The sequence below is a fragment of the Bombus vosnesenskii genome, unplaced genomic scaffold (assembly GCF_011952255.1).
Source record: "Bombus vosnesenskii isolate JDL3184/JDL3185 unplaced genomic scaffold, Bvos_JDL3184-5_v1.1 scf7180000013267, whole genome shotgun sequence".
Classification (NCBI taxonomy): Eukaryota; Metazoa; Arthropoda; class Insecta; order Hymenoptera; family Apidae; genus Bombus; species Bombus vosnesenskii.
Window position 1 is genome coordinate 4,022,190 of NW_022882927.1, and position 16,918 is coordinate 4,039,107.

Below are 16,918 nucleotides of genomic sequence, written 5' to 3' on the forward strand. Positions count from 1 at the left end.
ATTATTCAAGATAGCGCGCACCTCACTGATTTCGATGAAATAACGTTGTCACTATTGCGAGTAACTTTCTCCTATGTAAAAAGAAAACCTGTACGAAATCGTACACTCGATGTTCCAGATCTCTGTAAATCTTCGGAATTTACGAAGCAAATTGTGCAATCAAAAGTGCACTTATTAAATGCCTTCGTGACGTATAACAGATAATTGAAATGGAATTCAAGAGTTGAAATATAGCATTGAAATTAACGATAGAGCAAAATGCCATGGTGCAATGCATGGTGGCTCTCGTTTTTGGTCTATGGATTTCTTTTTTTATCTATCGTAACTTTATCGTATGGTATCGTTGAAAATCATTTACAATCAGTACAGTTGTCATATGTCCATCAATCGCGTCTTTACTCGAGTGGCTTTTATTATTATCGTTTCTTCCAGAGGTTTCAACAGTTTCATTCTCATTGTACGTTAATTTCTAATTGCTTCTAAGTTTACGAACAGTGGCGTTTGGTATAAAACGTTCTCCTATACTTTCGACTCGCCTTTTTCACGCAGAATCGTCGTCTTGCCGATTTTGCCATGTTTGCCGGCCCCTGTAATTCCCTTACACGTCTGTACACAAGATAGTTGGCAAGGACCGCGATTTAGCTCGCGCTTAATTACCAACGATTCGTCCGGGAATGTTTGAAGATCCGCGGTTTAAAGCTCGTTACATGTACGTGGTGCGGCCCTGCACGTATGCCGGCGAATAATGCGTCGGAGAAATTGGTAACGAAATTAACGCGAGGAAGGTGCAGCCCGTGTTCCGAGTTGATAAACCTCAGACGGCGCAGACGTTCGAGCAACGGAGCTGTCTCTCGTTAGATCCATTTTCATCCTCGGTTAACGTAACGCGATTTGCCCGGGCTGTTTTAGAGGCGTTATCCTGTTACATTAACGAGCGAACGCCTATGCAGCGACGAGGCCTGGCAATCTGCTCGTCCTTCCATCGCTACGCGTTACTACGATTCCTTTAAAGTCTAAGATTACGGTTACAGGTTTCAATTCTTCGAAGCAAATGGTAAATTTGTTTCTCGTTATGCTAGAAACGCTTACAGATGCTGAATATAATAAATGTAAATTAAAAAAAAAAAAAAAAAAAAAAAGAAGAAGCAGAAAGAAACAAGGAAATGTGTCTTCTCTTCGTTCTTGAGTTTTTTTTTCAGTAAGGGAGAATAGTATATTTGTTAAGTATCCGAATTACGATTGGTATACGTATCTCGTCGTTCCATTTCTACGTGAAACATTTACGTAAAATATCAAAAGTTTTTCGCACTCGTATAGAAGACTCCGTTACATTTGCTTGCTTCTGTTACACTTTATTATGTTGCTTAAGCTTTTGCACGAACTGCGAATGTTTTACGTTGCAAAGTCAAGTTTATACAAAGCGTACGTTCTCCTTGTTCTCTGTGTAAGCTGTGAAGATGCATGCTTGTAAGGCGTAATTCTTTTACACGGAGTTGCGTTTTAAAACGCGATTAAGACTGAAACGGTAAAGAGAAAGTCTTGTAACTCTATAGGGGTGGTAATAAACTACCACTACTACGCTCAAAGTTTTCTCTGCTTATTAAAATAAGTGTGAGATTGGAGTATAAAAATTCAAGGATCGTAGCAGGGTTAATTGATCTACAACGTCTACAAAAAGTATCCTCGCGCTATTACATATTAATTATTTAGTTCCAGGTACATTGAATTTCGTATCATTTAATAGTACTCATTTAATCGTGATTTAATAGTGATCATTTAATAGTGAAAATGAAATGTCGATAGAAGTTGATGGAAAGAACGTTTCTAATATCATCTAAGACGAATCGTACGTTTCCTAACACACAGTGGAAATTATCAGAATGCGTTGGAAGACACTCACCTTTCCGTGAAATCGTGAGTAGCAGATTGATGCAACTGATGACTGGCGCAAGGTAACGATCTACGTGGCGTTAATACATCCGAGGCGCGATAAGCTATGCTGTGATACGTCGGAGATGTGTCTTCTTCCTTGTTCAAGTATCTATTTGTTGGCTCGATGTAGTATTCCTCGAATCCAGTAACAACCGTGCCATCGAAAAGGCCATCCTCTGTCACGATGCCTTGCACCATGGCATTATCGTCCTCTGCAAATTATCGTTTTCAAATGAGAAACTGCGTTGTAACGCGAATACGTATACAGTCGAGTATACCAAAAACGAATATTGGTACAGACAGGATTTTCCTACAAAGTATCTATAATATATATATTTCCTATAAAACGTAAAACCAATCGATAAATTGTCAAAAAGTGGACACGATCGCTTTGTCTCCTATGGAGCTCGTATTATGGGATACCCTGTATATTCGTAAAAAAATCTCTGTATATTTTTAGAGAGGATTTTTAAAAGTAGAAGTTGAAAAGTATCGATGGCTGAAATGGCTCGACGATCGTCAGCTGAAATATTCGTATTCGTCGACTTGATTATCCGTGAAACTGATCGAGATACATCGTCTAGCGATGTTCTAGCGACCATTTAGGTATATGGTACATGTAGATATATGGTTGCAACAAATATCTTGTAATTTTTACATATACGTATTTTTATATAACTTTTCATCTACAAATTTCTGCCAAATGTGATCGATATAGTCGCGACAGTCGTGTCTCATCAGCGGCAATGAAATTTCAAAACGTTTCGTATAATGCATAGAATATGAAGATAAAATTTGTCCGTGACGAGTGTGGGAATGGTCTCGCGAGCCAGTGTACGTTCATAAAGATACGAATTTGCATAAATATCCGCATATAGCGCATCCCATTAATATTATGATTTACAAGTGGCAATTCTCTTGCAGTTTCGAAACGGCCTGTACCAAGTGAACGATCCGCCTCTGGAGGTGGCGATCGAGAGAATTTATCGAGAGATAGATCGACGTTTTTACCGTTCCACTGCAACGAACTGGCTGCGGTAGCTCGCGTTATTGACGTAATATCGTTTCTTTCCCGGCAAAATATCGCGACGTTTTGGCGAAAATAAGCAGCACACTGGGGAATTTGTTGCCCGTGAGAGCAAAAATATTTTTTACCGCGTCGTTTCCCGGCTCCCCACGCACGCGTAGACGGAACACTTCTGAGCTACCTTCGGAAATCGGCTCGTACGAGAATAGAAAAAAGAAAAATTTATTACGACTCCATAGCCAGGAAAATTCGCAACGAATTAATTGAATACCGGTACTCCCGTGGCAGGATGAGAGATCGTTTTATTCCCTTAATTCGATTCGAGATTGCAATAATATTTACGATGTAATAACTCTTGGTAGAACCGTGAAAGAAGCGATTGCTTGGGAACGAGTCAAAATTGTGAAAAGCTTTTCCTTTGTACAAAGCTTTCGTTTTGTGAAAATCGACTTTGAAGCTGTGAGCGGTATGCGCGCACTCGTCACGGCTTGCTTTATCAATGAAGCGTACACTCGACGATTTTCAGAGTAATCTTCTCGAGAACACGCTATATTTTTCTCCGAATATTTCTGTGTATTTCTTTTATTACTTTCGTTCAAAGTGGCTGACTGATATCGTTTTTTTCTTTTTTTTGCCAAACCCTTTCTACGATTCTCTACTAACCACTTGCACGATGGATCTGTTCTGATTTACGTAGATACATCGTATTTTTCATTATTATTAATATCGTTCGCAAGTTTTAATATTTATTGTCATTGTTACTATTATTGCTCTTAAATCAGTATCGATATGTCATCGCATAAATTTCATGCTATTATCGTTCTATCAAATTATTATTAGTCCATTCACGTTTTCGTAAAAGAGCACATAAAATGTTATTACGGTAAAAGTCCATTTATATAATCAACTAATGACTTCTCTATCCGATTTCTCCGATTAAATTTGGATATACGAATCTTTATACTCTTTATACAAATTTTGTAGTGTTTTTCCTTTGTAATATCTTCATAACACTCGTAGATTAGCGAAAATGCGAACATTCGCAAGTCTGTTACTCAACTTAATAAATTGAAAAGTTTATTTTTACAGTTTCAATAATCACACAAAGATAAAAAGTCTCTTTAGTCGACTAAGAGACTTTGTTTTATCGCTATAAAATACAATATTCGGCTCTCGTGACAATAATAATCCAACCACCTTTGGCCGAGGGTTGATAGTTTTGCCTGTGACAGTTGGGGATTGGCCTAATGCACGCACATTGACCATCCCGAGATTATTACGAGCTCACGTGCTTCGTTAATAAATGCATCGTAAAAAATATATATACGTAAGGAAGAAATTATAACACGTTTTAAAATATATCAAATAATTTTTTACCATATTGCGACAGAGGATATCACGATGAAAACGACTCTCGACAAATTTTCCAACCTTTTAGATAATAACGCATTCTAATACTAGTCAGCAGCTGGATTCACAACACGATGGAATCGGTAACATAAAAATGATTTATTTATATCTGGACTTGTTACCAAGCAAAAAAACCTTCTTTTTTTACGAGAAATTTTGTCATGTGGTTCACAACTTGACGATTTAATTGGATATACGTAGTTCTTCCGCGATATAATTGCACATACGTTTATAAGAATTAAATAAAATAAATATTTTGTTCGAGAAAAACGAAATAAATGGGACAGAAATAGAAAACGATAGAGTATTCTTTAATCTAGAGAGAGATATCTAAAGAAAATAATTGTCTCTACTATCAGCTCTTCAAATGATGAATTCTAAAATATCTACATTTGTATCTTATTTTTACTTTTCTTTTTAACCTTAGAACGATATATACAGGGTGGTTGGTAACAGGTGGTACAAGCGATTCTACGCGAAAAAAGAAGTCAAAGATATAGAATAAAAATTTTTCGTTCGAGGCTTTGTTTTCGAGAAAATCGACTTTGATTTTTCGTTCGGTACGCCTGCACTTTATCGCGTCTCGTTATAACGGATCTCACTGTAGATCGTTGTCTCGATGGAAAAATTAAAAAAAAAAAGAAATTTTTATTCTATATTTTCGACTTCTTTTTTCGCGTAGAATCACCCCCTTTCCGCTTGTACCACCAGTTACCAACCACCCTGTATATACAGAGAATGAATTTACGAGAAAGAAACAGGTAGGCATTTTCTGAAAGGATTTCGTCAAGTTTGTTGAACTGTTAAGTTAATATGGAAAGACAACGTACTCGAACAACTATACGTATGTGTACGTTCGCACGCGTAATCGCACGTAATCAGCTCGCACGGAAATCGAGCGAATCGCCTTCTATTTAGATTCAGGCAACTCGGGATAACTTCGTTTCGTGTCTCGAGTCTCGAGGTTCGTCGACGGCCCTGCTGCTTCCGGGTGGAACGATAGATTTCCGCGGCAAACTCTCGAATCGAAAATTGTCTCGCTGCGAGCGGAGACGGCGAGACAAAGCGAGCGAGAGCCACCGACGAGGAAGGAAGAAAGTAGGGTAGAGCTATCTATTTCCGTCATAGTCGTCGTCTTCGTCGAGAATTACACCGTTTCGACGATTTCATAATTTCCGGACGCGCGCGCTTCCAACCCTCCCCTGGTTTCTGTAAGAAGGAAAAACTGGGTCGACGAACTTTTACCGCCGCCGACAGAAACGCTGCCGATCTCGTTGGCCGGGATTTTCAATCGCCTGGTAATCTTTAATCGCGTAAAGCAAGGATGAAAAATGAAAGTCCAAGGAGAAAGAGGGGCGAGATTTTGAGAAAAAAAAAGGAAAGAAAAAAAACAGAAGTCGAAATGGAAGCGGCAAGCAGCTCGCGGTGCACCGTACACTTGACATAATTCACCGTAATTGGTTGCCGCTCGTTTCTTCTTCTTCTTCTCTTTTTTACCGCCGACCTTCTCTCCGCGTTTTCTCGCTGCGAAGCAATTACGCGGCCGTTCTTCATAATTAATCGAATGATACACGGCCGCGGTACCGTTTAATTTAGCATTTTTCACCGGACGGGCAACCCCTGTGAAACTGCGAAAAGAGAAGGAAAGCGAGAGAGTTCTATCGCCGGAAGTTGAGTCGGTTAATTGTCGATTACACAAAAGCCCCGAATTTCATAGCCCTTCCTTTTTCCACCCTCTCTCCTCGTTCAAATTCCTCTGCGGGATCGAGGGGACGATGGAAAGAACGAACGAATCATTCAAAGGTTTTTCCTTGCAATTAAGTGTTTTAAATCCCTGGACGGGAATCCGGGATAGGTAAATTCACCCCTCATGCTAATCGATACCCCTCGAACAAAGGAAACGATTGAACAAAGGGTTCTCCGGCTCAAACGATCTAGCTCCTGATGCGGAACTACGACCGGATGAAATTACCATTTAAGCGAGAATCGAAAATTCCCCCTTGAATGTCGGCAATTGAGCGAGAAAAGAGGTAAAAGGGGAGGAAAGGGGATGCTCATTAGCTCCCGATACATCCGGAAAAATTCCCCTCCGAGCCTCGAGTGCAGTCACGCGCTCTCTAACGCAGTTCCACTTTATTTTTGTTTTCCGACTAATAGAGCTTCGCCTGCTATTTAATATTTAATTCTAATTAACCAATCATTGTACAGTTTGCTTTCACTATAGAATTTGGTCGACAATGTTATCGCGATATCAATCTCTTCTGCGCGTCCGGTCTTTTGCAGGATGCCGATTTGTTTGCATATCCAATAAATGGACAATACGTGGCTTAATAATGTTAATCAAACCTAAATCAAACCAATCCATTCTGTTAATCGAACTCCTCGCAATCTACACGACCGATAAAACGCGTAATCCACCGTCTGCGAGTATCGTCGATTTTAATTATTTTTTTGATGATCATTCGAAAGGGTCGGCCTAACTTCTTGAAAGTTATTAAAGCATATTAAAGGTATATATAAACTTTATATAATCTTATTATTGCACACCTGGTTTGAACGATCCTCGCACAGCGTCGTACCTCGGCCAATCTCTTATCTTTTATCTCTTACACAAGGCAATCGATCAGCTGATTGCTTCTCTGTATATTCTCCAGATGCTCAATTTTCATATTGCTGCGCCTTTCCTTAGAAGTCATAATTTTTTCAGATTGGAAACACACCGAACTTTCGTAAGGTGAAAATGACTTCTTCAATCGGATTTGTCAATTTGCAAACCATTTTCGCGATGTACTCGGCTTCTTTAATAACTCCCTTTCATCGTTCGGACGATCGTCCGTAAAAGATCTTTTACCTCTGCGTCATTTAACTTGTAACATAAGCTTGATATATGCTCAACTTTACTTTACGTTATACATTTATACGACGCTTAACGTTGAGTTTCAGTTAAATCGTATTATAAGCTTAACCTTACTCCCTATTTTACCGTAATTGTTGACGCTTTTCTCTCTAATTGCCAATTGTCATTTCCTACTCTGTAACAACCATATCGATCCGCTGATGTTATGATAAACATTTTATCATTGTTATTATATGCATAAGCGTAAAAATAACGATCGCCGCGGCTTAAAGCCAGCATTTTCCGATTTCATTCGAAACTACCGTACGTTACGAGAGAAGTCAGAAATTCGGCGTGTCTCGAAACGAAGCTCAGCGTAAAAAGCGACACGGCGATGGAACCTGCGTGCCTGGCCCGTTTTTCCCTGCTTTATATCGAACTTTGGCCAACGCGCGCGCGATTCCATCGGCGAAATCCATTTAAAACGGACGTGCCGCGCACGAAATGGCTTATGAAACGATACAGTTAAGTCTTGCAAGTTTTCCAGTCCCCTGTAGTTGGACTGATGGTCGGTTTACGCACAGTCGATACCAGTGTTCCCACGGAAAATAACAGACCGTGGCCGCGGACACGCGATCTAAAAGCGTGGCGGCGAGGCAAAAGATAACGAGAGATAGAGACAGAGGGAAGGGCGCGTAAAAGGGAGGCCGATATCGAGCTTAACAAAGAATACGGTTCGCCGTTTAATTTGCTTTGTATCGCGGTACCTGGTCGATATGCGTGTGGACACTGCGGACTGGTAACGATGTCGCTGATGGGATGTCCTGTTCTTTGTTACGTACAGCGAGTCACGAAAGTATTTGAACACTTGCTATCCGTAGGAAACTTTCGAAATTGTAGAAATGTCGCAATGTGACACGCGACTGTCGTGCTTATCCTGTTAAATTTTAGATTTTCAACTTTCACGACGATTAGATGGCACATCTGCGATTCTTCGAATTTCAGTCGCGTTCGTGGTAGCAGTAGTTTCACGTTGTTCCGACGTTTCGTGAACATCCGAGGTCGCTTCTTCGCAAGCTCGCCGAAAATTTCCGCCCTGACGACGACGCGCACACGTTAAAAAGATTGAAACGCTACACGAAAGAGAAGATTCTTTAAAATTGTAATGTACTTACGAAATCGAAGATATTTATTGGGAAAAGAAAAGATTTAGAAAATTAGTAAGACGATATCGGACGTTTCATATGCTCTGTAATCTAGTAAAAAAGGGAATATGTATATCTACTATTAAAAAGCTTCGTTAGTAAGTAATTCGAATTTATAATGCGCTTATGACTCTGTAATCACGTAAGAGTTGCTTATTAACGATATTTACCATCAGTTTTTCATTTATCATTAATATGTAAATTGTAATAAGATTACGACAAATCTATCGGTAGAGATATAAAAGTATTTAATAGAACATAAATAATCAACACGAAACAACATAAATAATCTTCTCTGAATACATTAATAAATGATATTAATTATCAATGAGATAAAATAAATGCCAATAAATACTTTTATAATGCCCGGTAGAGATGTAGTACGTTTGCAAACAAAAATCCTGTAATTCCTATGTAAATTTCTCGAATCGTCCGAAAGTTGGCTACTGAAACCGCAATGCCGGTGTCTCATTACGGTTCTAATAAAACCTCGAAACGTATTTACCAAAGTTTTTACAATAAGCGTCCAAACACCGTCCCGTTTCGCAGTGAGCTAAAAGCTTGTCGGGAAAAGTCTCGAATAAAAAAGCACGAGTTACCAAGTGTCAGCGAGTATGAAAGTCAAATAAATTCACCTTCGACGAACTTAGACGACGCGTGAGAAGTCTTAAAATCCCGGGCGTAAGTCTTCGCAATTCAATTACATCGGCTTACGTTACGCAAAAACTTCTTCAAGACTCGCGGCTTACAATGGCGAGCTAAACGAAGGAATCAACAGAGGTGGTACCGTGTAAGCTTTTCATCCTTGATCTTACGTCGATGGGTCACGATCAGAGGACACGTTCGTGCATTTACTCGTGGGAAGAAGGACACACGAGCGCGTTCGAATCGACGGTGGATCGTATCTAGGACCTTCTTTTTACCGCAGCTTCGAGAATGACGGAAGAAGGGTGGCGAATGGTCTCCGGAGACAAGAAGCAAATCAAAGAGTCCCACGTCGTCCAATTCCCAATTCCTTCGTTCGATTTTTGTTCCAAACGAGCGGACGAAGGCTGGCTAATTCGATCCAATTTCGCGCGGCTGCTTAACCGTCAACGTGGATTCCCCTCGGACGAGTTTCAACGTAATCGACGCGCGATTCGATGACGTGGCCGATGCAAGATGTACCTTCGGTGCTCCTGTGCTCGACGAAATGGGAAAACGGTGGTTGGTTAGACTGGACGATTCGAGGGAAGGAAGTAAACGACGAAACAAACGAGTTCTTACGGGCGTAGTTATGCGCACAGTGGGTGTAGAAAGCATTCGTACGCTCGTTTGAAGCGGAATAATAAAAACGAATAAAGAAGTTGTAGAAAATTGTCTTCGCGTTCTTTTCGCGGTCTTCACGACCGATTACGTTTTTTTCTTTTTGAAATTCTTTCTACGCGTCATTCGGTAAACTGATCCTTCTGATTTCTCGAGAAAGTCGTTTGGTTCAATTTTAAAAAAAGTTATTCTGTTCTAAAAGAACGTACGATAGTATCTTCTACGCTCGCTGTATCATGGTTCGTGCAAAGTATCTGATAGATATTATCCGCGTACAGGGCGGACAGAAAAATTAATATACTACGCTTTAATAGATGTTATCGTAATTTATGTTAACGCGTGTTAATACGTACTGGGAGAAGGAGAATGGGGAAAGTAGAGAAAGGAAGATGAGAATAATAAGACCAAAGAGAGCACTGTGCGTAATACAGATCAGAGGGTGGCACGAGTAAGGTGCGAAGGGATGAGTGTTTATAAGGAATATTGCAAACCAAGTTCGTTCTATGGTTCTCTGGAGTTACAATAAGTATCTATCTACATCTATTTAACACTTTGACTGCCACGCCGAAATCACACGTTTCGCTCAGGACGCCACGGGATTATTTTTATTATTCGAAGCATATAATGGCAAAATAATAATAAATTGACGATGTAAGACAACATTCTTCCCCAATCGACCACTTATCTTATTGGTGGTCACGGGCGACCACCGTGGCACCTTGGTAACAGTCGATAGCGACGTATTATAACGAGGCTTCGTTTATTTCAACAAACCATTCGCATTCGTTATTTCGTTATAAGCAAAACGTGCGGAATATATCGTTGAAACGTGTAGAAGATATTAGTAAACGGTATTTGCTCGTTCTATATATAATAGCAAGGTATGTGCACGCTTCTAACTTCAATTATACGATTATAAAGCAGCATTTACGATTATTTTCTAAGCCGTGTTTATAATAATATTCGTAGATTACTCCTCAAACATATGGATGCAAACACAGTGCATCGTTAGATGCGAGATTTGTTCTCATTTTTTTTTTCATTGATGTTCTAATAAAAATGTTTAATTCTTCAATGGGGCACTTTTTATTTCGAAGTATCTTCTATTTATCGGTTATATTCATAATACTCTAATTATCGATTTTCATTCAATTTTTACAATTGTAAGAAATTCAAGCGCTCCGGTTACCAATGCCCACCGTGGCAAAGTGAATATATCTTGTCCATGAACTTTTTCGATGTTGAATCGATATACACATTCTTCTTTTGTCGAAACTCGTATATCATTCTCTTGGTTCTTCTCTGTATATAATTCTGACGTGGAATTGATCGACGCATCTATCGAATCGATACCGAAGATGATACAACGCAGAACCGATCATGGACGCGTCTATCGATTTTAAAAATCGGTCACAAAATTCTATAAGGAAGGAGAAATACAGTGGCGTAAGAAATGCGTCGCCTATCTGTGGTGTTATCAGAAATCTGCTTTTCATTTGTGCGACGCAACGTATTGAATTTGAAAATTGCTGTTCCATGAAAGACGAAATATATGACTTATCAGAGGCGCGTTTTCCATCTGTGATCTTCGACTGTCCGATTTTCCTTGCGTATACGCGCTTCCATTGAAATTGAAACGATAGCTTCTTTTCCGAGGAGCAGGCTGTTTCTATTCGCGCGAATTCTCGTCCATTGTAACCTAAGAAGCACAGGGGCGAAAGAGAACGAGAAATCAACGTTGAAAGCGTAGAATATTAGATTAAAATCGCGCCACTCCCTAGCGTTCTCTCCTTCGAATTCTCTAAAAAGAATTCAGTCTCTCGTGGGACGCGTTAAGAGTTCTGTCTCGCGTGAAATTATTTTCAAGCGTAGCCAGAGAGTGAGCGCAGGGCAAATGATCCGGAAAAATGCCTAGCTAAATATTAAGTTTGCATCGAGTTAAAAAGGGATCGGTAAGAGTAACAAGAAGAGGCGGACGACGATGGAGTCTCTATCCTCGCGTTTAAAAGAAACCAGCGAAATTTGCTCGCAAATCTAATACGTAATACAAACAATAAGGTATTCGCTTGTCTCTGGCGCGAGAAGCGAATTCAAGAGCGCTTGGCTGGCGTTGTTTCACCGCTGAAAGTGCAAGATAAACGATAATATTGTGCAACGGCGCATAATCAGCGAGAGAACAGGGACGAAAAGAATAGAGAAAGAGAGAGAGAGAGAGTGTCTTGCAGGATGCAGCGGGTGAACAACGAGGGAACAAACCGAGGGAACTGTTTCAAGGATGACTAGTCGAATCGGACATCCTTAGAAAAGTTTTATCATAGTCTAGGTCGGCGTTGGTGGTCGACGATACGAACGTGATACGTTGTTGTTTCGTGTACACAGAAACGAATGTCCTTTCTCTTTTTCTCACTCTGTGCACGGTGTCTGTGAAATCATGGGTATTTGTAGTCTCTGGTCATCGGATTGAGATCGTAGTTTCACTTTCTCACTACGATGTGTCATATGCACGTACAATGTCAGATCGGTGCAAAAATTGTCTTCGCCCGTTATACACAGTGACTCGAGAAAGTATTCGAGAAAATCGACTCGAGAAAATTGTTCTCAATATATCGTGTGTATCGTACCAAGCTTTCTGAAATTTCGTTCACGCACAGTAACGACTATCGTGATTGTACTAGTAAAGTTTGAAAATTTATATAGAAGTTACGAGAAATTTATCGGAAACATACACTCAGTGAAAAATGAATACACAGCATGAACACTAGTCTTGAACTTGCAATTAGCGTTAAAGACGCGTTCCACTAAATATCGTGGCTTACCGATATAACGATCCATGGATTATTAAAGTACTTCAGTGATCCTTAGCTTGTACAACAAATATCTTGCGAGTGTCACATATATTTCCAGATCTGTTTCCAATTTTAGCCGTGTCTCGTTATAGTAGCAATGAAATTTCAACATTTTCCGTACGATTATACGACACGTAAAAGTTTTGCGAGAGCATAAATTTTGAGTTGTATAAAAAGTCGTTTTTTATTTTACATTTTCCACCTATCTTTTCACCAAGAGTCGGCCCTTGCTCGCTTACGCGACTGCACAGACACCCTGTATATCTTCCTCTTCCTCTCTTCCCTCCGTCGAGTGTCTGCAATTCCACACCATATCGCCTGGCTACGTTTGCTCGCGTTAAAATCAGCTGCAAACTCTTCCCGTCTCATAATTGACCTATTTCTCGCGGACCAGGCCTCGGTGCAATATTCCACTTCGTGGCGGCCAAGTAACTCCGACGTCGACGCGAATGTAATTCGCTCCGATTCGAAGATAGAGAAGGTGGCGGAAAGAATCAGCGAGGATCCTTTTTCTTCCTCGCTGGTTGGTGTTCTGTGTCGCGGATCAACTAAATCCCAATGAGGATCCATCTAGTTTAGATTAATTCGAATAGAGTGGAGGAACGTTGGTACGAAAAATGGAAGGATTTTGCCTTCGATCGGAGAAGTAACGCGAGGGTTCTGTATATTTGCTGGGAAATAAATAATTAGAGCCACACATTCGTCGTCGTCCGATTAATTTACATACATTTAATTAAATGGCAGATGTTTACGCGCATATGAGAAACTTGAATGTTTTGTGATTAACAGTGATTAAGTTTAACAAACACATTTTTTCGTTAAATATATATCGTCGCTTGGACGAACTGACTAAAAATGTCATGGCAAATTACTCGATGATTTGCAAAACACCACAGGTTCACGATTTTACAAACAAGAGAGCTACTTCTTGCGAGAAAAGTGACTATCTAATAATTTAACAAAAAACCACGTTCACAAGAAAAATCAACGATATCGATAACGAATTGAAAAAGATAAGCAATCTTATCTTTTGCAATTATGGAATTCGCGGCTTCGATTATCTGACATGACGAATGTCTTATTACGAAAAATTGAAATGTTGTTATCGAGATTATTATTCAGCGGCAATTGAAAATACTAGCGTAACTCTCCCATTTTCCCGGAAAAGGGCAAAAACGAGAAAGGATCGTTTTCGTTATAAACCCTTGAATCGTTCGCCATTTTTACACGAATTCTCTGTTTCGTATTTATCGTATTTGTAACTATTAATTAATTTTTTCCCAAATAACTTAATTTATCATATTTTCATTTTTATTACCGTATTGTATTTTATAACGAGTCTCGTTGTTTTAAATTCAACTTTCAAAGAACCGTATTATTTGAGAGATAATTCGACATTTTATTTATAAGCAGATAATTTATGTAATTGCCTTGATTGGCGTATAACGAGAAGCAAATTTCATAGACATTTCGATAACCCTGATTGACAGTGAATTCCAATACCGGCACGAGTTTATATTTAATTCGTAATTGCTCGCCAAACGGAAATCGAGGAGTTTGAAAAGACACGGATTTATCCTAAATAAGGGTTTGGTGTTCGTTCGGAAAGCTTGCCTCGGAACAGCTGTAAGGAATTCAAGCGTCGAAGGAATAATCGATCCTCCCCTTTGATTAAATTCGACAGAAATTCGTTATTACAGTTCCGGTTGGAGCGCGAACCCCGAAGAACAGCAGGCCTTTAATTAAATCGTCCTAGACGTCGGTGTTCGCTGCCAGCAGGTCGTCCGTAAACTCCGCGGAAAAAGAATAATCATCCTCCTTTCTTCTTCAATTAAGAGCTCTTGGAGGAAATATTCTACTTCTAGGGGCTAAATACGAATTATTGGAATCCGGTGTAATTTCATTTCATTCAGCCTCGAAGAAGACGCGACTCGGTCAAACCTTCGCAGCCTGGTCGAGGAGCAGAGCAAAGAAAAATTAAAAGAAGAGAAGCAGAAAAGAGATCAAAAAATGGGAAGATGAAGATAACAAGAAAAAGAGGCTAAATAGTATAATAGGCGTGGAATGGAGAAAGTAGAAATTCTGATTATGGCAATGGAGAAGCGAAAGGAGTGAGCAACGCGCGACGAAAAGGAAACCGAAGAACGAAAGAGGATGAGCGTGGGAGGGGCGCGTAACCGGAGAAGCTTTCACGGGGGCAACCGGCTGCTTTCACGGAGAAAAGCTCTGGCGCTCGTTAGTGGGAAAATCCAATTTAGTCGGGGAACGGTTAGCGGGAGCGATCCGCACGCGAAATCGCGAAAACTCGAACAATACGCGTCGCGCGATCTCCTGCACCCCCGCGTGTGACAAACACCTGACGTCCGCCTGTTGCCAGACACACAGCGAGAATATGCTCAACGAACTTGTTTTATTGATTAACAATCGAATTACGCCCAATCGTCCGGTGCGTTGATTTGATTCATCGTTCTATACCGTTTTCACGCGCCTCTCGTCTATCTTTTGAAATCGTCCGTCTCCCGTTTCGCTCTTTTCATCTATGTCCTATCCTTTCCTGTGTTTCACGCTCGCGATTCTTTTTAATTAGTCATAACCCACGGGATGGGCTTTAATTAATTTGATCGTGCCGCGTATCGCCGATACGGGCCACGCTCCTATCCTTTGTTCCGTGTAATTAACGAGCCTGGAAAAAAGTAATCGTCGCGCGAGTTCCGCTTCCGTGCGTCTTAGCAACCAGACGGATAATTTTATTTCTCAGGCAATCTGAGAAGAGACACGTTCTCGTGTTCGACATCGTAAGAATTTTCGTAAGATCGGATGTGAAGTTGGCGCGCACAGCGGATTATTCAATTTGAACGTGAATCGCGTTAACGGCGTAACGCCAATTATTTATCACCGTCGTGATAATTAATGCATAGCCGTTAATGAAAGCTCGTGGCCGGCGTGCAAGGCACAGACCGCTGACAACGTTTCCAACCTCGACCGCTCGCAACAAATCGAAAATTCGTAATCGAGAGTCAGTCCCTGCAATGTTGCTCTCGTTTGTTGATTAACTATTCGATTGCGTTGAGCGTTACGTTGCTTTAAATTACAATATACCGTGGTCGCTTCTGATACTCTGTTTTATGGATCGTTGATCATTTTGTTAGAATTGCGTCCGCGTATTATGTGCTCGCGGAGTTAAACAAATTTGTTCTCGCTGCACGAAGATTTTTCACTTTTGACTCGGTCTTCTCACTTTTAGATATTATCACAGTATCTACATGTACGGAGCGTTTTGCTACTGAGCTCAAAGAATAGAAATAAGGGAAATGTCGCTCATACAGACGTTGGTTCGTTAATGGGTTATTCAATAAAAAAATTATTGTAATAAAAATACAAAAAGCTGATTCTTCGTACGATAAAAAATGGAGCCAGATTGGTGATGTGAGTTGAAAACTACAGGAATGCGGTGATGTTACGACCACTGTTTTCTAAATTTACTTTACAATTTATTATTATTCGTGTCACTTGTTTGCGACAAGCGAACATATGGAGATAAAACATTCGTCCTTCGAGAATTGAAATAATTCCTGTCACTGATGTGACAGAATTAAGAAATTAAGAAAAATGGGCCTGTTCAGGTTGGTTTCCAAGAGATTCGTATCTCAGATGTATACATGTAAATTAATAAGGATTTTCTACAAAGTCATTTCTCAATTAATGATCGCTTCCTTTCTCTGGAGAAACTAGTCAGAGATCGAACGAACGAGATAATGAACAAAAAATCAATGAGAATGGAAACGACCAGTCGTAACGACATGTTTCAGAACGACGGATGCCATCCTTAAATCCTGGCTTAATTAGCCAAAGTACCGACGCGTTAAGTACACATTTTATCTCTGCCATTTTGTTCCTGTAATTTGTAATCCTCGAGTGTGAAAATCTGCGAAGCGAGAAGCATCGCGTCGGTTATGAATACGTCGAGCAGTATACTGGCTAGCAGCCAGGAGACCTCGCCCGCAATCTCCATCGAACTCATCCTTCGTCGATGAGATGATGGCTGATTTAGGCGTTTGGGGATTAATCGACTAATCGAAAATAAAAAGTAAATTGCTCGAGCAAGAAATCTTATCATCGTCGTTTAGAAGGCAAGAATATCAGCGATGTTTTAGAAGAGGATAATTATCCTTAGATTATAGTAAATAATGTTGATAATAATAATAAATCATATAAACTCGCGTAAATTGTGAATAGTAATAGCTGGTTAATTATGACTATTCAAATATGATTATATTTTAATTTGAATTTAGACTTTTTAGGAAGAGTATATTTCGCTAGGAAATCAATTTCAAATAGAAAATTATTAATAATTTGA

At 39.9% G+C, this 16,918-nt stretch overlaps 1 protein-coding gene across 1 annotated transcript in view; it reads right to left on the bottom strand.

The window, feature by feature from the left end:
* Positions 1–16,918, bottom strand: part of LOC117230827 (disintegrin and metalloproteinase domain-containing protein 10-like) — a 57,114-nt gene that overhangs the window by 10,624 nt on the left and 29,572 nt on the right. Inside the window, exon 5 of the mRNA XM_033488684.1 lies at positions 1,901–2,144. Coding sequence (XP_033344575.1) covers positions 1,901–2,144 — 244 coding nt within the window. The remainder of the gene's footprint in view (positions 1–1,900; positions 2,145–16,918) is intronic.